Source organism: Schistocerca serialis, chromosome 5 (assembly GCF_023864345.2).
Source record: "Schistocerca serialis cubense isolate TAMUIC-IGC-003099 chromosome 5, iqSchSeri2.2, whole genome shotgun sequence".
NCBI lineage: Eukaryota > Metazoa > Arthropoda > Insecta > Orthoptera > Acrididae > Schistocerca > Schistocerca serialis.
In genome coordinates this window covers 537,359,606-537,385,611 of record NC_064642.1, presented here as the reverse complement: position 1 = coordinate 537,385,611, position 26,006 = coordinate 537,359,606, and the positions used below count along the sequence as shown (strand labels likewise).

The window sequence follows — 26,006 nt, the reverse complement described above, 5'->3', positions numbered from 1 at the left end:
TGTAGCACCACATTTCGAAAGCTTCTATTCTCTTCTTGTCCAAACTATTTATCGTCCATGTTTCACTTCCATACATGGCTACACTCCATACGAATACTTTCAGAAATGACTTCCTGACACTTAAATCAATACTGGATGTTAACAGATTTCTCTTCTTCAGAAACGCTTTCCTTGCCGTTGCCAGCCTACATTTTATATCCTCTCTACTTCGAACATCATCAGTTATTTTGCTCCCCAAATAGCAAAACTCCTTTACTACTTTAAGTGTCTCATTTCCTGATCTAATTCCCTCAGCATCACCCGACTTAATTAGACTACATTCCATTATCCTTGTTTTGCTTTTGTTGATGTTCATCTTATATCCTCCTTTCAAGACACTGTCCATTCCGTTCAGCTGCTCTTCCAAGTCCTTTGCTGTCTCTGGCAGAATTACAATGTCATCGGCGAACCTCAAAGTTTTTATTTCTTCTCCATGAATTTTAATACCTACTCCGAATTTTTCTTTTGTTTCCTTTACTGCTTACTCAATATACAGATTGAACAACATCGGGGAGAGGCTACAACCCTGTCTTACTCCCTTCCCAACCACTGCTTCCCTTTCATGTCCCTCGACTCTTATAACTGCCATCTGGTTTCTGTACAAATTGTAAATAGCCTTTCGCTCCCTGTATTTTACCCCTGCCACCTTTAGAATTTGAAAGAGAGTATTCCAGTCAACATTGTCAAAAGCTTTCTCTATGTCTACAAATGCTAGAAACGTAGGTTTGCCTTTCCTTAATCTTTCTTCTAAGATAAGTCGTAAGGTCAGTATTGCCTCACGTGTTCCAGTGTTTCTACGGAATCCAAACTGATCTTCCCCGAGGTTGGCTTCTACTAGTTTTTCCATTTGTCTGTAAAGAATTCGTGTTAGTATTTTGCAGCTGTGACTTATTAAACTGATAGTTCGGTAATTTTCACATGTGTCAACACCTACTTTCTTTGGGATTGGAATTATTATATTCTTCTTGAAGTCTGAGGGTATTTCGCCTGTTTCATACATCTTGCTCACAAGATGGTAGAGTTTTGTCAGGACTGGCTCTCCCACGGCCGTCAGTAGTTCCAATGGAATATTGTCTACTCCGGGGGCCTTGTTTCGACTCAGGTCTTTCAGTGCTCTGTCAAACTCTTCACGCAGTATCATATCTGCCATTTCATCTTCATCTACATCCTTTTCCATTTCCATAATATTGTCCTCAAGTACATCGCCCTTGTATAGACCCTCTATATACTCCTTCCACCATTCTGCTTTCCCTTCTTTGCTTAGAACTGGGTTTCCATCTGAGCTCTTGATATTCATACAAGTCGTTCTCTTATCTCTAAAGGTCTCTTTAATTTTCCTGTAGGCGGTATCTATCTTACCCCTAGTGAGATAGGCCTCTACATCCTTACATTTGTCCTCTAGCCATCCCTGCTTAGCCATTTTGCACTTCCTGTCGATCTCATTTTTGAGACGTTTGTATTCCTTTTTGCCTGCTTCACTTACTGCATTTTTATATTTTCTCCTTTCATCAATTAAATTCAATATTTCTTCTGTTACCCAAGGATTTCTACTAGCCCTTGTCTTTTTACCTACTTGATCCTCTGCTGCCTTCACTACTTCATCCCTCAAAGCTACCCATTCTTCTTCTACTGTATTTATTTCCCCCATTCCTGTCAATTGCTCCCTTATGCTCTCCCTGAATCTCTGTACAACCTCTGGTTCTTTTAGTTTATCCAGGTCCCATCTCCTTAAATTCCCACCTTTTTGCAGTTTCTTCAGTTTTAATCTACAGGTCATAACCAATAGATTGTGGTCAGAGTCCACATCTGCCCCTGGAAATGTCTTACAATTTAAAAACTGGTTCCTAAATCTCTGTCTTACCATTATATAATCTATCTGATACCTTTTAGTATCTCCAGGGTTCTTCCATGTATACAACCTTCTTTCATGATTCTTAAACCAAGTGTTAGTTATGATTATGTTGTGCTCTGTGCAAAATTCTACCAGGCGGCTTCCTCTTTCATTTCTTAGCCACAATCCATATTCACCTACTATGTTTCCTTCTCTCCCTTTTCCTACACTCGAATTCCAGTCACCCGTGACTATTAAATTTTCGTCTCCCTTCACTACCTGAATAATTTCTTTTATTTCATCATACATTTCTTCAATTTCTTCGTCATCTGCAGAGCTAGTTGGCATATAAACCTGTACTACTGTAGTAGGTGTGGGCTTCGTATCTATCTTGGCCACAATAATGCGTTCACTATGCTATTTGTAGTAGCTTACCCGCATTCCTATTTTCCTATTCATTATTAAACCTACTCCTGCATTACCCCTATTTGATTTTGTGTTTATAACTCTATAGTCACCTGACCAGAAGTCTTGTTCCTCCTGCCACCGAACTTCACTAATTCCCACTATATCTAACTTTAACCTATCCATTTCCCTTTTTAAATTTTCTAACCTACCTGCCCGATTAAGGGATCTGACATTCCACGCTCCGATCCGTAGAACGCCAGTTTTCTTTCTCCTGATAACGACATCCTCTTGAGTAGTCACCGCCCGGAGATCCGAATGGGGGACTATTTTACCTCCGGAATATTTTACCCAAGAGGACGCCATCATCATGTAATCATACAGTAAAGCTGCATGCCCTCTGGAAAAATTACGGCTGTAGTTTCCCCTTGCTTTCAGCCGTTCGCAGTACCAGCACAGCAAGGCCGTTTGGTTATTGTTACATGGCCAGATCAGTCAATCATCCAGACTGTTGCCCTTGCAACTACTGAAAAGGCTGCTGCCCCTCTTCAGGAACCACACGTTTGTCTGGCCTCTCAACAGATACCCCTCCGTTGTGGTTGCACCTACGGTACGGCTATCTGTATCGCTGAGGCATGCAAGCCTCCCCCCCAACGGCAAGGTCCATTGTTCATGGGGGGAGACTCACCAGTAAAAAGAAGAAATTAACACAACTAATCGAAATATCCATACCCAATACAAAAAATATACAGAAGAAAACAGGAGAAAAAATTGAAAAATACATCCAACTGGCTGAGGAAGTCAAGGACATGTGGCATCAGGATAAAGTTGACATTATACCAATTATACTATCAGCTACAGGAGTCATACCACACAATATCCACCAGTACATCAATGCAATACAGCTACATCCAAACTTATATATACAACTACAGAAATCCGTAATTATTGATACATGTTCAATCACCTGAAAGTTCCTAAATGCAATATAACATATACCGTACAGTTAAAAGGAAGTCACCCTTGATCAAGGTCCGCGTCACTTTCCATTTTTGACCAGGCATAATGTCTGAGAAAAGAAAGATACAATAATAATAATAATAATAATAATAATAATAATAATTTGTAGGCCCTACAGCAGTGTAGCAGCATTACGTAGTTGCTCTTATGTGGTGCTGTCAATTAGTTCATTTACTGTTGTGAAGTGAATAATGAAGCAGTATTAGTCTATTGCGGGAACTTCTTACAACTTGGAAAAGGCATTTTCATGAGATATTTCATGATATGTGATGCGTTTCAGTTTACCATGATAGGTGCTAGGTGAAAAGTGCACAGTATGTGTGTAGTGGTTGGACTATGTGAGGAAGATGTTCATACATTCAGCAATATAGGAAAAGATAGATTGCTACTTACCATAAAGATCACATGTTAAGTTGCAGACAGGCACAATTAAAAGACCCTTGCACATAATCTTTCGGCCACAGCCTTCATCAGAAAAAGCGAGAGGAACACATACCATTCATTCACACAAGCAAGTATACCTCAGGCACACATGACTGCTAATTCCTGTAGTTAGTTGTGACGTGTGCACGAGATGTGCTTGCTTTTGTGAATGAATGGTGTATGTTTCTCTTTCTTTTTCTGATGAAGGTTGTGGCCAAAAGCTTATGTGAAAGTGTCTTTTAATTGTGCCTGTCTGCTACTTATAGTGTCATCTATATGGTAAGTAGCAATCTATCTTTACCTACATTGTTGATATTTGAACCTGGAGTTTCCGTTATTTGTTCATAGATTCATAGATACGAACACTCTGTGAAAAAAGAAGGGGAAATCTTAAAACTATAATTACAAAAGTGTTGAGAAGGGAGAAATGGTGGTTGCGGAAAACAACACAAAGGTGGTTGTCAGAAAGATGCGTGACTAGATGAATGTCATTTTTTTGACAACTAAACACAAACTTGAGCTTGCGGCAGTGGAAACAAGAAGGGGTGAAGCAAAAAAAAAAAAAAAAAAAAGAATTACATTGTGGATTAAAATGCAGTCTAGCCCTTCATTGATCTTCCAGATAAAAACCTATGGCTCATGCTTGAGGAGGTCAGCGAAGCGGTACTGCAAAGTGGCCTTTGAATTACTATTTGATATTACTCTCATAAATGTTCATACTTTGTTCAAATCACAAGGCAAAAATTGTTATCATTGCTTTCATTGACAACGTTCAGGAGACAACTATGAAAGGGAATCACAAACTGTTTGAAGCCACTGTGAGACGACGACGTAACAGCTGTTAGTAGAAACTCTCCAAAGCAGGTGAGCGAAAACTTGCTATCAAACATAGCAAACAGTTAGCATTGAAATGCCAGATTTGTCCTCAGAATTTCATTTTATCAACTGTTCTTTTGCAATGCGCAAATGTGTAACAATGAAAGTGTTTTAATGATTAAGGCAGTTATGTAACATGTATTTGGAGTTCCTATTTGCCAATATAGTCTTCCTCAGAAGTAGGAGTGTGCATCAAGAATGATGCCCATGGCCATATAAAACTTCTAGTGCATCTTAAGCTTAAAACGGTCCCTGTATGTCATATCTGACCACACTATATTTATCAGATTAAAACCAGTTTTTACAGTTTGGTGCTTGATCAGATATACAAGCTTCAATTTTTTAAAATAATATGAAAGAAAGAAGAAAAAAGTCAACATCAAAAAGAAAAATTTGCCAAAATGCTGCCAGCGGTCAAAGTGTGGAAAGTGCATCGCACATGTGGATGTGGTACCACATTGAAGTTAATGATGTGTTTCAAAGAATTATTGTTCCCTGAAAATGAACTGCCCCTAAATTTTGAGAAAATACGCTGTATTTAACTCCATGCAACAAATAGTAATACCAACACATGGCCAGGAGACAATAAATAGGGTAGAATGCTCGAAATTTTTGGGTACCCACATTGATGAAAACTTGTTGTGGAAGAAGCATATTACTGAGCTTTTCTAGCAGTTAAGTTCAGCTACTTTTGCTCTTTATATGATTGTTAGTCTTGGAAACAAACAAATCAACCTCCTTACATATTTTATCAATGAAAATAATCGATGTTTGGAAACTTAATAGGGTAGATAAAAAAATCTACTCACCAAGCAGTGGCAGGAGAACACACATACAAAAGGTATTTGTATGCAAGCTTTTGGAGCCAATGTGTCCTTCTTGTGGCAGAAGGGTTGAAGGGGATGGAACAGGGGTGAAGAAAAACGACTGGTGAGGTTTAGGAAAAGGAGTTTATCATTCACTACACAGCATAGCCTTTTCTTGATCATCTTTGAGCAGTTTAGTTGCAGATTTGAATCTCTGTCTTACTTATTGCCCTGTCTTCGAGTTTTACTCTCTCAGGTTTTCAGATCTCGCCCAGTGCAGTCACCAACAGTCAGTCTTTCCTTTTCACCCCGTCTGGTAAGTCTCCCCTGACCCAGGGTTTTGGGTGACTTTTCTGATCTCTACCCCTTTTCCTAAACCTCATCAGACCTTTTCTTCTACCCCCTCTTACTTCCCCTTCAACCCATCTGCTGGGACGAGGAGCCACTGGCTCTGAAAGCTTGCATATGTAATACCTTTTACATGTGTGTTCTCCTGCCACTGCTTGCTGAATAGATTTTTTTATCTGTCCTTACATATTTTGCATTTTTTCCACTCAGAGTTTTGAGGAATAATTTTGTGGTGTAACTCAAAACTTACGAAGTGCGAATTACACAAAAGTGGGTAGTAAGAATAATAAGTGATGTTTACTTGTGGTTATCATGTAGATACCTCTCCAAGGAGTGAGGCATTGTATCTGCACTGCCATAATACATATATTTGCTAATGAAACTCATCATAACTGATTCATCACAACTTGAGAAGAGCAGTGATGTCCATACCTACAGCACTAGAGGAAAAAATTACATTTATTACTCATTATTGAAGCTGTCAGTGACTCAGAAAGACGTTCAACATGCACCAACAAAATTTTTTTGATCACTTGCCCAGTGACATGAAAGGTCTGATGGGTAGAAAAGCAAGTTTTAAATCTAACCTAGACATTTCTCCTGAACAACTTGTCCTGTTCAACAGGAGAATTTCTATTTAAAAAGTGGTAGCCTGAAAAAAAAAAGTGTTCCTATGTGAAGTTGCACGAGTAGGACTAAAAAATGGTGTGTTCATTAATGTTAACCGCATCATGTTTATAGCCCATAAACATGTGTACACCGCATAAACTAAATGGTTCCATATTATTTTGATAAAAGGACTAGTCAGATGATCTATGGAACACGTAACTAACTAACTAGCACTGACTGCTGATGACAGTCTCGAATGACAAATATTGAAATAGGCAACCCCCTGTATTTGAAAAGATTCTGACCACTCTAAGCACATAGTGGCCCAGACATTGACTGAGTTACTGTTAGATTATATGTTGTACACACTGTGGAATTAACTCTGATTTATAAGAACTGTAAAAGAACAGATATTGAATGAAAGGGAAAATTCACTTGAGGAAACTGTAAAATCATGAGACATAATATCTGACCAGTGTTTACCTTCAGGAGGTGAAAGAATGTATTTAGTAATGTCAGTACACACACAAACAAATGTGACAACTGGCATTATTGTTTGTAAAACTTGAAAACAGACATGCCTTTGCCTCCTTTTTTACACACTCACACACGCTACCTTTTTTACATATTTTAAGTGCAAAGTTGGGGAGATAAACATTGACTAAGATAAGTGACCGAGCGAGGTGGCGCAGTGGTAGCACACTGGACTCGCATTCGGGAGGACGACGGTTCAATCCCGCGTCCAGCCATCCTGATTTAGGTTTTCTGTGATTTCCCTAAATCGCTCTAGGCAAATGCTGGGATGGTTCCTTTGAAAGGGCACGGCCGACTTCCTTCCCCATCCTTCCCTACTCCGATGAGACCGATGACCTCGCTGTTTGGTCTCTTCCCCCAAACAACCCTAACCCTAAGATAAGTGTTTAAATAGTTTTGTGTACACATATATAATTCTGAAATGATTGGTGTAACTTCACTGTTCCCAGTAGAGTGGAACTGAACCCTTCATCTTCCTTGTAGCTGTGATAAAAACTGGTTATATATTTGAGACAAGCTTTTTACTATTAGCACATGTGAGTACTGGTGTTTGAAGATATATTAATTAAAGGAAAAGATGTTTTGCATTTTTCGTTCTGTATAAGTGATGGTTACTACAGGAAAAAATTATTGAAATGTAGACATACAAAATGCTTACGTTAGTCCCAGGAAATTTGATCCCTTCAGAGAGGAACACCCATCACTTGTTTCATGCATTTCATTTATTTAAAACAGTTTTCCCATTGAGCAATGATATCCATGATTGAAATTATTTTGTGCATAAAATATTCGTTTGATTTGTTTTCAGATTTGGAAGTATCAGATCTACTGAAAGATTCTCCTGATAGTGTCAGCGTCGCGACATTATCTAAGAGGACACCTGGCCAACTCCTTTCACTTACATCACGCCTTTCATTTGTAAGTTCCTGTTACATTGCTTTTGTGGGGTCAACCTTTCTCATTGAGACAGTTATTCAGCTATATGTATGTCATTACAGACATATGCACGCAGTTTATCCCTGAACAGCAACAGGTGTCACTTCTAGATATTTCTGTCTTTTAATTGATCTGGCTGGTGGTGATGCTGAACAGTGTGCTCGTGTAAGATTGTGTTTCCCCTCATCCTCACCCTCATCACCCTCACACTTTCCCTCTTACCCCCACCAAAACTTAACCCAAACAACCCCTCCTACCCTCCCCTCGAAACCTCCTTTTCCTACCCTCTTCTCCAAAACCTGCTTCCTACTCTTCCCTCGAAAACTCCCATAACCCCACCCCCCATCCTCCACCCCCCCCCCTCTCACCCCGGTCCACGGCACCCCTTCCTGATCCACGGCCCTCCCACCCTCGGTTTGTGCACAACATCCCCCAGTCCGCCACCCCCACCTCCCGCTCATCCTCCCCCCCCCCCCCCCTCCTCCCCTGCCCGCTCCTACACTGTCGGTCCATTGCCCCCCCGCGGTCTGCTGCCGCCCCTCACCAATTTACGGGGTCCGCTACCCCCCGCCCCCCAGCCCCCATGTGTGCCGCCCCCCCCCCCCCCCCCCGCCCCTCCCCACACACAAATAAGCCAATATCTTATTTGATGAGAAATCATTCTGATGTTAACGTTGTTTTTTGTGAACATATGTTTCTTCATTTTAATTTCTCTAAAACATTAAGTTGCTTGTATACAGTATGAAGTGATTGATGCGACTAGAAAGAATGTTTTCATTTCTAATAGAAAAAACATCTAAAAGTTCATAGACCTTTGTGGGCATAGTAAATTTCCAAAAGATACTCCTGGTTAGTAGGCAGCAACATCATACCTGATTGAAAACATCTTTGCAGTAAGCACATGATGTATAACCATCCCAATTACACTAGACACAGTGAGAGGAGCAGCAAGTCACAGAAGTAGCTATCTCTGGATTCCCCATCATGAACCATTAAAATTCCATCTCAAATTAAATCAAGTGAGGATTATGAGCTCCCTCCATCTCTACTCCCAACATGCAGTCAGATTAAAAATTTTATTTATGATCTTTTTAAGGAATTAAAGGGAAGGAGCAAAAATTGTATATTAATTTGCATGGTTCTAGTTGTACTGGTGAAAGCCACTTGCAACAGTGGCCAAAAAGTTGGTACACCATTTTGTAACATGACACAGCCTACAGTCCAGAACAATATTGTCTAAATAGAAAAAAGAAATCAAATTAAAATAAAGTAAGTGTTTGTTGCTACATGTCAAAAGTTCAGGCCCTTAACTCATTATTCTGGATTGTTTAAGCAGCTAATGTCTTTCTTGGATTAACTTTTCTTTGATTTAACTCATGTTTATTGCCCTTTCTTTTTCTTGTTTGTTCTTCCACTTCCCCTTGTAAATTTCTTTTCTTTTCCTGTATCCTTGCTTTAAATTTCAAAAACTAAATTTCTGCTTTGGTGACTAGTTAGTAGTTTTGCCTTCCCTATTTAAAATATTATAATTGATGTGAACTTTGTACTTTTATTTTAAATAGATGTGATTTTTGCTGCAATACATACTTAAACTTATCCTTTCTGCTTTGAATTTTATATATGAAAATGATCATTGCATTGCACTGTAACATTTTTTTTGCAGTCTTCTTGGTTGTAGTCATTCCAGTCAGTTGCTATCAATCATGGTATTATACTACAAACATTTCCAAGTCCATTTAAGAAAATTGCAAAAATCTTGACTTTTTGATATCAGCAATATCTTATATACTATCTCTAACACTATTATTCATACTGTTAATTCACTGTAATATTGTGGTTTGTTTGTGTTATTTCCTTTGTTTTTAGGGTTCCGAGAAATATCACTACATGCGAGAAGAAACTGTATCATCTCAGAAGACCTTTGAGAGTGGATCAGCACTTAGAGATTGCTCTAGTAAGAATCATATTACGTGTGTTGATTAAGTATGAAGCTGTGAAATATTACAATTGCTCTTGGTATGCCTGTAGCAGAAAAATTACCATAATATAATGAATATACACTGAACCAATACCTTCTGGCCACAGATGTTGAGACCGATGAACACATGGTGTGTAGCAGGCAGATGATGTAGTAAGGTGATTATAATTAAAGTTTAACTTTCAAACCACTGTAGAAATAACACCACTGCTCAGAATGATGTCAAATTGCAACAGAATATTATTGGAGAAGGGGGAAAATGTATGGCAGTAGGAAAATAAATAGTTACAAACTTTAGCGATAGACGGTGCTATAAGCACCATAATTTAATAGTAGTTGACTACAAATTACAAATGAATCATACAGAAATGCCTAAGGTGTACATTTGACGTTAAACTGTACTAATCAGTGTGCATGAGCTACATAAGCCCATCCACCACAGCAAGGTCATATTGCATTGGGTCGGAAAAATTGGTTTTTAATTGTCCTGAGGCCAAAAACTGCATAAAAAGCATTAATCAAAATCAAATCGGTTTATTAATTTCTTTTTCTCTGTGCAAAACATGTTCAATATGCTGTCCACCATTTTCTGCAACAAGTTGAAATTGAGAAACAGCATGTTCCACAACTGATCGAAGTGTTTCTGGAGTCACATTCAGAATGTGTTGTGCAATGTATGCCTTCAGTGCAGCTAAGTTTGCCATCAGAACACTTATCACATCATCTTCTACATAGCCCCACAGCCAGAAGTCACACAGATTAAGGTCAGGTGATCGGGACAGCCAGGCTGTAGGGACATGACGACTGATAATTCTAGCATTTCCGAAATGGTGCTTCAGTAGCTGCTTAATTGGATTTTCAATGTGTGGAGGTGCGCCATCTTGCATAAAAATGACCCCATCTACACAACCACACTGTTGGAGAGCTGGAATGACGTGGTTTTGCAGTAGACACTCATAGCACTTACCAGTGATGGTACAGGTAACAGGACCAGAAGCACCTGTCTCTTTGAAAAAATTTGACCCTATGATAAATGATTCCGTAAACCCGCACCACACAGTGACATTTTCAGGATGAAGTTGTGCTGGTTGATTTGCATGTGGATTTTCCATTGCCTAAATTCGACAGTTCTGTGTATTGACTTATCTTGTGAGATGGAAGTGGGTTTTGTCTGTCCACAAAATCTTCCACGGCCAGTCATTGTCCACTTCCATGAGAGCAAGAAATTCTAAAGCAAAGGTCTCTCTTGCTGGCGGGTCAACAGGAAGCAACTCGTGCACATGGGTAATTTTGCATGGATAGCAAAGAAGGATGTTTCGTAGGATCTTACGCACCATGATCACGGGTATGTCCAATGTTTGGGCAATTCACATGTTTGCACACCACCTCTCATCTCCTCCTGCATTGCTGTGGCTACAGCTTCCACTGAGTCAAATCAATTTGTTTCCTCCCTCTACCAGGTTGCACACCAAAAGAGTCTTTCTGAATAATTTTCTCCAGACCCACGGCAGTCATCAGACCAACGGCTTTTTTCAAACCCTTCAGTGTACAGAACTTCTGCAGAGTGACTTGTGCACAGTAATCATTCTTCTAATACAGCTTTACAAGCAGAGTGCAATCCTTCATTGAGACAGTCATGGCAAATGTCACAGGTGGTAAAGAAGGAAAAACTGTGTAACCGGTGTGTTTATACCAACTTAAATAGGTCGTGCGCATGGACAGGTGTTTTCATTTACATATTCTGACACATACAGCGCCATCTATTGATCAGTTATCACACTTGTTTTTTTTTCTCCTGCCATCCGTTTTCCCCCTTCTCTGATAATATTCTGTTGCAATTTGACGTCATTCTGACGTGTTTTGAAAGTTAAACTTTAATTACAATCACCCTGCATATAAGCAGAGCAGAGATGGAGGAATCATTCTAGCAACAATAAGAGGTTCTCATGACACAAGTGACTTGACAAAGGGCAGATTGGTACGGCCTAACATGGGAATGAGTATCTAGGAAACAGCAAAGCTGGTCAGCTGTTTGTAAGTGGTTGAAGAACAATGATACCACAAATAGGCAAAAAGGTGTTAGATGTCCATGCTTTAATCAAAGAACGTGGAGGTCAAAGACTTGCCCAATCTGTAAAGCAGGATATGTTGCTACCTTTGGTAGATCTGATGACTGAGCACAATGCTTGTGCAGGCGTAAGTGTTTCAGACTTGCCGTTCAGCCCATATTGCTGAAAATGTGATTTCACAGTTGACAGCTCCCACATGTTCCCATGTTGAACCAACAGTGTTGTCATTTATGATTGCAGCAGGCATGGAATCATAGAGATCAGACCATGGATCAATGGAAATGTGCTGACTGGTGGGATGAATTATTTCTTGTTAAACTAGGTCAGTTATCATGTCTGGATGCATTGTCATCCAAGTAAATGGCTGCTTGAAACATACAATGTGCCACAGTCACAGGCTAGTGGACGCAGTTTTATACTGTGGGTGATGTTGACCTGGGTTTCCATGAGACCTATGTTGGTAATCAAAGGCACAATTACAGCTGTGGACAGTGTGAACATTATTGCAGATCACCTGCATCACTTCATGCTTGGTGTCTTACATAAGACGGACTGCATGTTCCAGCAGAATAGCTGTGTGTTGCAAGTCCAGAAGCTTGGTACAATGGTTTCAGGAGCATTATTGTAAACTTGTGGTGATGTCTTGTCCACTGAACTTGCCTGAGCTGAATCCAATGGAAAACATTTGGCAGCAGTTCCATGCCCACAAATCTCTATTCTGCAATTTAGAGGGATTGTGTAACGTTTTTGTAGAGATCTGGAGCCACACGCTTCCATAAACCTACCAAGGACTTGTTGAATCATGTCATGCAGAATTGATTCTGTATTGTGTTCTGAAAGTGGACCAACATGCAGTTAAAGAGGTGGTCATCGTGTTTTAGCCTATCATTGTATTTTAAGTATACAAAAGAGCTTTGCATTCTAATCATACCACCATGAAATTAACATTAAAGGTTGATAAATAACTGTTCTCATTTTAAAACCACATCCTTAACCACTTGGAATACACTTTATCTGTGTTGTATATGACATACAGTTGAAATCTGTATATTTCAAAATGAATATACAGATTTTTAAGGCTTTGTAGCTTTTATTGTATTCAACTAAAAAATATAAATAATACATCAAATGAAAGAGCAATTCAGAGTTTTTTTACATACCTGGAATATGCTATATTTCATTTAATATGGAATAGCCAAGAATGCCTGAAGAATGTGTTGAACAAGTGAGAATCTTTCACACACAGTCCCAGGAAATCAGTTCAGAAGGCTAGTCATGAATTAGCAATTCAGTGGCATGTATGTGGAGACTTTTAAGGAGACGCTTACAACTGTGTCATTACTGTTTGCTCTTACAGACTACAGTTTACGTGCCAAGTTTGCAATTGAAATGTTGCTGCATGACGATGAAGATTTGTGGGATCAGTGAAGAATTGAAATTTCACATAAGTGGAAACATGAAGACACATAACGTGTACATTTAGGGGTCAGCAGATCCGCATGGTACAGTTGCAACAAGGCTTCCCTAAATTGATTGTTTTCTGTGCCATATCCTGGGAGAAAGTTTACCTGCCGTTATTTCTTGCTGAAGTAATTGTAACTGGTGTTTCTTAGCTTAATGTGTGAGAACTATGGCTGTTTCCTCAATTGGAAGAAGCTGAACCACAGAACTTTATTCGGCAGCAAGATACTGCACTGCCTCACTGGCATCACTCCGTATGTGATTGGTTAACCATTGCTGTACCTGATGGCTGGACTGTCTGCAAGAGGCCAGATGAGAGAGCTTGTTTGCATGACTTCCACATTCACACATGACCTGATACCATTCAATTTTTACCTTTGTGGGTTCATAAAGGATCAAGCATATGTGCTTCCTCCACTACCAGCTGATGTACTTGACTTTAGAAATGTTGTTGCAACAATTACTCCAAACACTCTGATCAAGGTTTGGGAGGAACTCGCCTATCAACTCTTATGTGTGATGAATAGTGCTCACATTGAACACTTGTAAGAAAAACTGTATGAGTTGCCCTCTTACTTGATGTATTATTTATTATTGTAAGTTGAATGTAATAAATGCTACAAAGCCTATTCATTTTGAAACACAGTGTATATATTGCTTCACAGATATTTTTTCAGTTTCATCCTATTTGCTGAACTATTTTGAAATAACTACTTAAGTTATCCTTGAAGAAAAAGCAGTCAATGGGCATTAAGAACTGGAGTAAGTGATGGCTAATCTCTGAACTGGAAATGATGTATCCACTAGTTCTATCTGATACCAACTACATCTGCTGTGGACAGGTGCTGCTAAATCTTGATATTACCTCACCCTATAATTTTAGGCATAATACATGTTGTAATCATAGTATGGTATGAAATCTTAGTATGGTATGAAATCATAGTATTCTAAAGTAGAACTTTCTGCTCTGTTATTGAAAAATATGTAGAATCAGATGATGTTCTTAGCTAATAGAACACATTTTTATTCTCCTTGTGTCTAGTATCCCATGGGCTACTACAACTCAGATACTCACCAGTAGGCATATGATCTCTTGCTCTATGTCCTTTATATCTCCAAGGTAGCCTCTACAAACTTCATTATGCATGGCAAAACACCTATAATGGAGGAAACAGTGTAGGACTACTGTGTGATCATTACTTTTGCTACACTTTGCACAAAAATGAGATATTGTGTGGTTAACATGAAAAAGTTTAAGGGGGAAGAATGGCTGAGCATTACCTTTTTTAGGAGGCAGAATTCAGAGCACAGCTGATATATACATCCAGAGGTAGGAAAAAATGTACCTAGCTGTAAGAACTGTTTCTCCTTCCACATGGAGAAAGGATGGATAGGTTGTACTGAGGGGCATGTCACTCAGACCCCAGAACGAGAGAGATTTACCTGTAGTGAGAACAAATGGACAGTCTTAGCAATCTCTTTCCTCTATCTGGTGATATTGTTTCCTCTATCTGGTGATATTGTTTCCTCTATCTGGTGATATTGTTTCCTCTATCTGGTGATATCATTTCCTCTATCTGTAGTGAGAACACATGGAGGCAGTCTTAGCAATCTCTTTCCTCTATCTGGTGATGCCATTTCCTCTACCTGGTGATGCCATTTCCTCTACCTGGTGATGCCATTTCCTCTACCTGGTGATGCCATTTCCTCTACCTGGTGATGCCATTTCCTCTACCTGGTGATGCCATTTCCTCTACCTGGTGATGCCATTTCCTCTACCTGGTGATGCCATTTCCTCTACCTGGTGATGCCATTTCCTCTACCTGGTGATGCCATTTCCTCTACCTGGTGATGCCATTTCCTCTACCTGGTGATGCCGTTTCCTCTACCTGGTGATGCCGTTTCCTCTACCTGGTGATGCCGTTTCCTCTACCTGGTGATGCCGTTTCCTCTACCTGGTGATGCCGTTTCCTCTACCTGGTGATGCCGTTTCCTCTACCTGGTGATGCCGTTTCCTCTACCTGGTGATGCCGTTTCCTCTACCTGGTGATGCCGTTTCCTCTACCTGGTGATGCCGTTTCCTCTACCTGGTGATGCCGTTTCCTCTACCTGGTGATGCCGTTTCCTCTACCTGGTGATGCCGTTTCCTCTACCTGGTGATGCCGTTTCCTCTACCTGGTGATGCCGTTTCCTCTACCTGGTGATGCCGTTTCCTCTACCTGGTGATGCCGTTTCCTCTACCTGGTGATGCCGTTTCCTCTACCTGGTGATGCCGTTTCCTCTACCTGGTGATGCCGTTTCCTCTACCTGGTGATGCCGTTTCCTCTACCTGGTGATGCCGTTTCCTCTACCTGGTGATGCCGTTTCCTCTACCTGGTGATGCCGTTTCCTCTACCTGGTGATGCCGTTTCCTCTACCTGGTGATGCCGTTTCCTCTACCTGGTGATGCCGTTTCCTCTACCTGGTGATGCCGTTTCCTCTACCTGGTGATGCCGTTTCCTCTACCTGGTGATGCCGTTTCCTCTACCTGGTGATGCCGTTTCCTCTACCTGGTGATGCCGTTTCCTCTACCTGGTGATGCCGTTTACTCTACCTGGTGATGCCGTTTACTCTACCTGGTGATGCCGTTTACTCTACCTGGTGATGCCGTTTACTCTACCTGGTGATGCCGTTTACTCTACCTGGTGATGCCGTTTACTCTACCTGGTGATGCCGTTTACTCTACCTGGTGATGCCGTTTACTCTACCTGGTGATGCCGTTTACTCTACCTGGTGATGCCGTTTACTCTACCTGGTGATGCCGTTTACTCTACCTGGTGATGCCGTTTACTCTACCTGGTGATGCCGTTTACTCTACCTGGTGATGCCGTTTACTCTACCTGGTGATGCCGTTTCCTCTACCTGGTGATGCCGTTTCCTCTACCTGGTGATGCCGTTTCCTCTACCTGGTGATGCCGTTTCCTCTACCTGGTGATGCCGTTTCCTCTACCCGGCGATGCCGTTTCCTCTACCCGGCGATGCCGTTTCCTCTACCCGGCGATGCCGTTTCCTCTACCCGGCGATGCCGTTTCCTCTACCCGGCGATGCCGTTTCCTCTACCCGGCGATGCCGTTTCCTCTACCCGGCGATGCCGTTTCCTCTACCCGGCGATGCCGTTTCCTCTACCCGGCGATGCCGTTTCCTCTACCCGGCTATGCCGTTTCCTCTACCCGGCTATGCCGTTTCCTCTACCCGGCGATGCCGTTTCCTCTACCCGGCGATGCCGTTTCGTCTACCCGGCGATCTCTCTTTCTCAATCTAGTGATTATTTTTTCCTTTTTCAGCAATATTTGCTCTGTGACCTGTGGTCTTCTTTTTTTTCCTATGAGCAACTCTCCATTTAACACTCTTCACCAATCTTTTTGCAGTCCTATTTATTTTTCACCCATCTTTTCAATGTATTTATCAACTATCTTTTGTTGTAAGGTTTGCTGACACCAGACTTGCCTTTAGGAGAACTGCTGTTAAAATTCCCATCCAGTTATCCAGGTTTAGATTTTCTGTGATTTTTCTAAATTGCTTAAGGCAAATGAAGAATAGTTTGTTTGAAAAGAGTACCTGTACAATGAATTTCTTGTCCTATCCTTCCCTAAACCAAACTGGTGCCCCGTCTTTAATGACTTTGTTGTCAACAGAGTATTAAACTCTAATCTACCTTCTTTTCCTTTTGTTGTTGTTGCAAAATTAATTTATTGTCAATTATGTTTTGCACATTCTTCCAGCAACCTTTTGTCTGTATGGAGAGTCTCTTCATCTTGTTCTCCAGTTTCTCTGTTATACTACCATTTTCACCAGTCTCTCACCTCTCCTATTTTTACCACACTCATCACATTCCCTAAGCTTGTATGTCAATAACTACACTCATTCCACATACATGACTAAGTGTAACCAAACACCTGTCATACATTCTTGTTCTTCAGTCCTGCTTAACGTTGGGAATTACTAATAAAGGGCATCATCTTAAAATTTCCTGTCTCTGGTTGCAGTCAATCTTTCCTCTAATCCCTCCTTGAATTACGAACTGATGAGTGCTTAGAGCTTAACTCATCTTGTTTTTGTCCAATACATAGCCTGTATTTAAAATCCACCTTTCAGCCCTGTTATCTGATTGCACACATGGTTTAATTCTTATTGAAGCAAGCCATCATCCTTGTTTTCCCTCATTATAACCACAGAAGGGTCCATCTTGCCCTAGAATCTGAGTTCCTCATTTTTTGCCTCGTGAATGTAAGTGATGGGCTGCCATTTGTCTTGTGTAATTTTGCCATTTCTCAAGTGAATTTTCCTTTTGGTAATATGATAACACTATTAGTAAAGAATTAATTCAATTGTGTGTTTTCTTATTGCAGATCAAGTATTCAAACCAAAAAATAAAATATTAAACACAACCAAAGAAGAAAATAAAATAAAAATTATTAATGGAGTTTCTCCTTCAGCAGATCTGAACAACACTCGCTTATCCGGAATAAAACCATTTTCGCCCATGGACTACAAATCTTGTTTAAGTGAGAGTGGTTCAAACACAAGTGATTCATATCATACTTGCAGTAGTAATACATTTGACAGTACCAATGTTGATTCAACAAGGAAAGATAAAGAAAATGACATAATTGCACAGTTGGCATATCAAAATGGCACTCCCCCTGTGAATCGCTTGACATCATTTAAACGTCCAATAGTTAGGGGGATGAAAAGAAAGCGTAATTTTCATAACAGTCTAAATTCAGTAGGAACTGTCTCTCAGACAGGACTCTCTGAAGAAATTTGTCAGTTAAATGTCTCAGGGAGAACAGCAAAGAAAGTAAATATTTCCAGAATCTCTGAATCTTTGCAGTCAGCTTCATTCAGAAGTGCCAGTCCAGTGAAAGGGGTTCTAAGAAATTCCACATCATTGACTTACAGTGACATAAAAGACCACCACAATCAAGAAAAAATATATGTTTCTACACCTATATCATCTTTAAGTGTAAGAAAAATTACAAAAACAACAAGATTTGAACTTCCTCTTTCAAGCGACAAGTCTGGAAATTCTGGAACACCAGACCAGGTATGATATTTTTCTACTTTATTATTGTTATCTTTAAAGTATGGTGTGTATTCTTTGAGAGGTGTCATGAATTCAGTTTTGTAATCAAGAAAATGAACTTGCTGCTGTCTCAATTTACTAATAAAAGAATGTGTATAATGTGTACATGTTCTCATAATGATCTGTGTATTTTGTTTCTCAATTGCCTGCCTTGGTAATGCAGTAATTTAATTTTTGCCACAAGGAAACAGACAAAAATTATCCAATAAATTGCATCATGAGATTAAATTCAATAGTTGGACAGTAATTTTGCTTTACGTAATAATGGAAAACTAACTTTAATATCACTATCGAGAATATAAGTACAGTATAAAAATATCACAGAGTTCATAGAGTTTCTTTGGCTAAATCCATCATCATGTGATACAACTGAATAGTTGTTAATACTCTATGTGAATTGTTGAAAAACAACCTTTTGTACAACACAAGCTCTCTCTATATTTTGATTGATTGCACATACTTGCGGATGAAATCTACACCAGCATTTGTGAAAACTTTAGTGTCCAGAAAAAATGTATGAATCCAAACTCGGGAGGTATATGGGGCACTGCACAATAAAAATTTGGAATAAAGATTTCAGAGAGATGGCACACGTAGGTCCAGTGGTGGCCCCTCTTGAGTGACCAGAAAGATCAGAGTTGCACCAAGCTCAGTGTGTGAAGATCCAACAAAGTGGGAATGTAAACACAAGTCTCAGTATGTCTTATCAGTTTCAGATGTCACATCAGCAGCATGTGAGTACAGTTGAACAGGCAGAATGATTGATTTTCAGGGAATGGGTTTGTCATATTGTGATGTGTCAGTACAGGGCTTGGTGTTAAGACAATGACAGTGGTACATATGTGGAATCACAGGATACAAGGATGTTGTCTGGAATAATGAGCATGTACTGAACCATTCACTGTGACCATATCATAAGATGACCACCATGTAGGTAGTGTAGTTGTAATGGACTTTACAACCTCATACACATTGTAAACTAACCATTGGAATACAGCAAAGGATGTAAACTTTTCTGTTACCATATTTACAGGGAAATCCCAAACCAGTTCTCAAAAATCGATTTCCCGTTACCACTTCTGAGTAGTCATGCAGGCACTCAAATAACGATTCTGGAAATGTAGTTCTGGCAGTCAAATTACTTCTTCCACAATTAATTAATCTGTAAACTGCTATGCTCACTCTGTCTTTTAGGGGCAAAGACTATGGTCGTGGCCAGTACTTAGTGACAAAAATTTGGTAATTCTGTTCATAGAAGTATGAATGCGTCTTCACTCATTCAGAAATTTTTTGGCCATTTCATGTCTCCAAAAGGTTGTATTAGCATAATGTTTGATCACTGATCATTTTTGACCTTTTTTCACAAAACATTGATTGGTGGTGATAAGCTTTTTAAATATCTCGTCTCTTACAGTCTCCTTCTCCTCCTCCTCCTCCTCCTCCTCCTTTTTCTAGTCATTCTCCTCATTAGTGCAATGACATCCATGAGGAAATTGTTCGCTCTCTTCATTAAAAAATATTGTGAAAGTACTTATAACCTCACTTCTCACACAGACAAAATCAGGCAATTAATTTACAGACACCATTCATTAAGGACAACTGGCATTTTGAAAACCTATGTTTCATAGAGCTAGCACATTCAAGGTTGGACTAATGTGTAAACATGACTGTGAAAATGGTTTATGAAACTTTATTTTCATCTTCCAGAAGTTGTGTAGCATATAAACATGATGTGTGTGTAATAACAGAGTGTTACACAAAATCGATACAAGTAACACAAGTACGGTTAGATTCATAAACCTCTGAACAATAATGGACATAAGCCTCTTGTGACTCCACATGTACAAGACAAAAGAATCATACAGAAGGTGCAACAGAAGCGATACACAGAACAACTGATGTAAGTGGTACAAACTAAAAGTACATAGTGAAAGTGAGTCAGCACTGCTCTGCACGTACATAGCATGAGTTGCAGGTAGATTGCGTGGTGGCCTCTAATGGCTGGCCCACTGTGATACAGTTGGCTGTCAATTTAAGTACACATACAACACTACGCTCAGCACACTCACATGCACTAATAGCAGGATACGGCACACACCTTCCTTGTGCAAAGAGGGTACCGTGTGATGAAGGAGATGCCAGCAACCCAACGAGATAGACATCCACCAGATTTGGAATGGCAGTAGAAAGCGCTGATGGTAGGAGTGGGACAATGTGTTGGGTGGGCACCAGGGAGGAGGGTGTTATCACCATCTGTGCAGCATCCTCAGCAGGTGAGTCCCACTGTGGAGGAGATGGGTCTGGACCCACCGGTGATGATGGCTGGGGCAGTGATGGCTAGGGGGCCGGTGGAGGCAGCCTCACCAGGATGGCAGGCTGCAGCAGCGGACCCAAGGCTGGAGACAGACTGGTACCTGGTGCTTGGAAGCTGAAACCCCAGGGTATCACTCGTGGAGGAGGCAGTCAATGGAAAGGGGGCACTTCCACAACAGGTGATGAAGGACTCGACGCAAGGGCCATGGGGCGGACTGTGGCGACAGGGGCTGCACCTGCGAACTGATAGCTTCTGGTGGTGAGCAGGACACAGCTTAACAAAGTGGCGAGCAGGGACGTAACTGATCAAATTGCCGCGGTACCAGCCTATCAACCATACGGAGTCACAAAGACACATCACCAGTGGCGGAAAACGGGCAAATATCCATTTGGGCCAGCGACCAAACCCCAATGCCCACAATGGCGATCCAGGCACGAAGTGGCCAGATGAACTTGATCATGGAAGTTGCAGCGCAGGCCACAGAAGTCGAAGGAGCTTTCGTGGCAGCTAGGTGTGAAGCAACTCAGCTGGGCTCTGTTCTCCTGTAGGCATGAAGTAATAGGTGCTCGCAAAATAAAGAATGGCACATGTCCCACAAAGAGTGCACAGCAAACTTTTTTGTTTGGGACTTGAACCTATGCACTAGTTGTTCCACCTCGCCATTTGATTTTTGAGGTGTCATGATGAATGATGTGATGGGAATAAAACAATTGAGAGGTGTAAGAAACAAACTGGAGCCCATTGTCAGAAACTAAGGTATATGGAAACTCCCAATAGAAAAACTCTCAACAACTTATGAATTGTGACCTGACCTGACATCGATGCACACCAGAGAATTTAAGGAAAATACATCCATAATCAAGAGCCAACAGGAATTCAAGATGAGACTCGTAAGGTTGACATGAATGCGTTCTTAGGGCTAGTGAGGAGTGGGCCAGGAGGACAGAGATGCCTTGGGAGCTGCCTGTTGTTGGACTCATTACTCACAAGCCACACCAATTTTGACATCAATCCCAGGCCAAAAAACATGTCTTCTAACTGACACTTTAGTGTGCGAAGCTCTCCAATGGCCCTGGTGGAGAAGGCATAGAACCTTGTGGTATAACATGGCAGGAATGACTACTCCAGGAGAGAGGTCTTCCATGGACAACAGCAAAACAATGCCAATGGCAGCTGCTATGCGCAAAGTCTTAATTGGGAAACCCATGACCAAGGTCTGTGTTTCAGCATCAAAATGGAAGCAAAGCAGTTCTTCACAGTCAAAGCCAGGATTGGGCCCACAGGAAGATGGGACGAGGCGTCTGCATTGGTATGTTTAGATGTAAGTCTAAAATGGATTTCATAATTGTAGCAACACAAGAACAGTGCCCAGCGTTGTAGATGGTGTACTGCCTTGTCAGGTAAGGAAGTGTGAGGGTCAAACAAGAGAAGCAGGGGTTAATGGTCAGTAATAAGTTGAAAATTGAAGTCATACAAAAAAAATGAAATTTCTGGAGAGCATAAACTATGTCAAGAGCCTTTTTTTCCACCTGAGAGTAACGCTTCTGTGCAGGAATGAGAGATTGAGAGGTGAAAGCAACAAGGCGTCCAGAGGCCTCGGCATATTGGTGCACTAGGACCACATCGAGGCCTTACTGTGAGCCGTCAGTCACCAAAACTATGACCTGTTCCAGAGGGAGCATAACTAAACACGGGGCCAAGAGTAGTTCGGATTTCAACATTTGAAAGCGAGTTGACAGTATGGGCTCGAGCAATAAGGTACATTCTTATGTAACAAGGCATGCAATGGGTGGGCGAATGTGGCCTCTCCCAACAGGAAGTTACAGTAGCAGTCTATCTTCCCTAGGAAGTTCTGAAAGTCCTTTGTGGATGAGGGGTGAGGCATAGACATAACATTGGAGATGGGGTCTGGCAGAGTGTGAATCCCATACCAAGAGACCTCAAACTCCAAATAAACAACAGAAGGTTGAAAAAACTGAGGTTTCATGAAGTTGCACTGTAAGCCTGGAGATTGTAAGACAGTGAAAAAAGTGTGCAAATTTTTCAAGTGATTGGCCATGGGGGAGCCCGTGACAACAGTATCATCCACATAATTAATGCAACCTAGGACAGGCATTGTCAATTTACTCTAAAAATTGCTGGAAGATAGTGTTATAGAGACTAAAAGAAGTATTCAAAATCACAACTCGCCCATACTCTTTGTCCACAGAAACTTCCAGATGTGTGTCGGACAAATCATTTTGAGAAAAGTACTGGCCACCCAATATTTTCACTAACAGTTGCTTCTGGTGTAGGAGATGATATGTATTCACGATCAGCTGGGCGTTGGCAGTAGTACTGAAGTTGCCACAGAGGCAAAGTTTCCCGGTGTCTTCCGTACTAAAACCAGGGGAGACAACCGTTCATGAGCCATAACAGGTTGCACCACTCCCAGAGATTGAAGTCTGTCCAATTCTGCTTTCACCTGATAATTCAGGTTGAGAGGAATAGGATGTGCACAACAAAAACGAGGCCTAGCCATAGATTTTTCAGAAATATGAGCAGAAAAATTCATAGCACACTCTGTGCCTTCCAAAAACAAGTCCGAAAACTCCTCACACTGTGTTTACAATAGAGAACACAGTATCTGTTTGGACACAAGGTGAACTGCATCGGTGATAGAAACTACAAAGACCTGAAATGTATCCATCCCGACCAGATTCTCAACACCAACATTAGCAACCACCAAAAACGTAATGGGACAAAGCACCGACTTGTAAGAGGCAGATGCCGTAAATTGTCCCAACAGCTCAGTGTTATGTTTGTTACAACTGACCAGCTTTCACGTGACTGTATCAATGGTGCCAAGCCTGAACTCACATAGTTTTGAGAATTCAATGACGCCACTACAGCACCGGTTTCAACCTGTTGCCAGACCTCTTGGTGGAAAACACTTAACTCAATAAACAACTTGGGAGAAGTCGCAAGCATTGGAGTCATACAGTTTACATCCATGTCCACATCCTGAGGAACCTTCGGCAAATGACACATGGAGGAAATGTATCCGTCCTTCCAGAAAGCATTACAAGTAGCCCACTGCCTACTGAACCGTTGTGCTGGACAAAACAGAAAGGACGAGATGGAAACAGAAAATGCTGATGCTGCTTCTGTGGCGGTCGCAGCTGCTTGGGTCGGCAGTGGTCTGCTCGGCACTGGGTCTGCATATTTACTGCCACCACTGCCGCTTCCTTGTGCAAGCTCTCTGTCACCCTAGTGGGAACATCTCGTGACACTACTGCCACATTTCTTCTCACTTCAGTTTGGTCACACGGTGCCTGAGAAACTTCAAAAGATTGTGCTATTTGCAAAACTTCTGACAATGGGGGGTTTTTCTCAGAGTGTAGGTTTCTGGTGCACTTCTTTGTCTAGAACTAACCATGTAATTTGGTTGCACAGCGAAGAGTCAGCATAAGAGTTATTATGGGCATCGATAACGAATTGACACTTAACAGCTAAGGCCATGATGTTCAGCTGCCCGGGCCATATGTGATTGGTGTGGTTTCTTGTGCCATTGGTAGAGTTCAACACACGCCGCTATGACGTGTTTGTTTGCAGTGGTAGCAAGACAATAATTAAGTGTAATTCATGAGAGGAATAAGGCTTTGCAGAAATTCAAGTGTCGCACTGAAAGCCAAAAACTGCTGTCCGAGTCTGTTTTTGTAAGCTTCCCAATCCTCAGCTGAATTATCATATGGAGGAAAAGTGGATGGATAGACCAGTGGAAAGATACCCTGTCGTTTAATGGAAGCTGACAAAGTGGTCACTGCCGAAATAATCTGTTCAGTCAGGGCCAGTAGCACAGCATCCATAATGACTAAACGTAATTGCACCGCACTTAAAGACAACACATGCGGAAACTCGTTGCCAGTTGTGTAGTAACTTAGTTATACATGAAACTGATCCAGGTAACACAAATATGGCTTTATTCATAAATCTCTGAACAGTAATGGAAATAAGCCTCTTGTGACTCCACATGTAACAAGACAAAAGAATATACAGAAGGTGCAACAGAAGCGATACACAGAACAACTTATGTGAGTGGTACGGACTAACAGAAATCACCGGTAGACATGCGGCGTGTAGACCATGCCGTGTGCACGCTTCCTAAAGATGGTTTCTAATGGCCAGCCTCTGCTGATACAGTTGGAGGTTGATTTAAGTACACACATGTGGTGACACTACGCTCGGCACACTGACACTGACACACACTAGTAGCAGTATACGGAAATGTGCTATGGTGGGATGTGTCTGCTCCAGGCTGGCGTGGTAAGACAGGTCGTTGTGTTAGTTTCCATTGTACAAACACCATAAAATTCAGAGGGGATATAAATGCTTTCATTGGCAAGCTGAATGATAAGTTGTTGTGTTTTTTGGGTGACGTTCAGTTCAGCTTTTCCTTCTGTGATTGTTGTATATATGCTGTGGGCTTACACACTGCCATTCTGCATTGTGCCTAATCTGAATAACATGGCCTAACACATAAGGAGGCTATGGCACTTAACCATAGTTCTGCAGCTGAACCTGCTGGTGCTTTGTGGTTTCACATTATATTGAATTCTCTCTCTGGTATAGTTTACAGTTCTTTAATTTTAATCATTTGTGTGTTGTCATGTACCTATTGTTCCGCACAAAATCCATTTTAGTCATATTTATTCTTCTTGCTGCTGCAATTTCCACAAATGTTAGTGTTGTTGTGCAAGGCTGGTGTAAGGTGTATTATGAAATTAAGTTCAAATTACTGGAATGCTAAGGCCTAAATTTTGGATAAAAGATGGCTTGTAACATGAAGCATTATTGATAATACAGAGAAAAGAGTTCTACATGTGCTCCAGAGTTATACAAAAACTGGGATAGGCCTCTGAACTCTATTCTACCAATAGATGGTGCTTTAAGCATCTGAAGGTAAACGGTATTGGCTATAAATGTCAAAATGACAGATTCATAATACGACAGCTATGGTTTGAGTTGCACATTACTCTATCTGTATTGTTCAATGTGCATGACTGCACAAGTTCAGCAGTTCTCAGTTGTGGCACTGGTAGATAGATAAGCCCATCCACCATGGCAGAGTTGCACCACATTGGAAGAGAAAAACTTGTCGGTAATTGTCCTTAGGCCCAAAACTGTCTAAAAAGGAAGATGACATCAATTTTCAGTTGTCCTGGGGCCAAATACTGCATAAAAATCAAAGTG

At 41.0% G+C, this 26,006-nt stretch overlaps 1 protein-coding gene across 4 annotated transcripts in view; it reads left to right on the top strand.

Moving 5' to 3' along the window:
- LOC126482322 (serine/threonine-protein kinase greatwall) overlaps positions 1-26,006 on the top strand; it is a 118,552-nt gene that overhangs the window by 55,700 nt on the left and 36,846 nt on the right. For 3 of the 4 annotated variants that reach the window (XM_050106367.1, XM_050106365.1, XM_050106368.1), the window contains 3 exons: positions 7,700-7,809; positions 9,694-9,781; positions 17,724-18,421. In XM_050106367.1, the coding sequence (XP_049962324.1) occupies positions 7,700-7,809; positions 9,694-9,781; positions 17,724-18,421 (896 nt within the window). The remainder of the gene's footprint in view (positions 1-7,699; positions 7,810-9,693; positions 9,782-17,723; positions 18,422-26,006) is intronic. The other variant, XM_050106366.1, reaches the window with a different exon arrangement.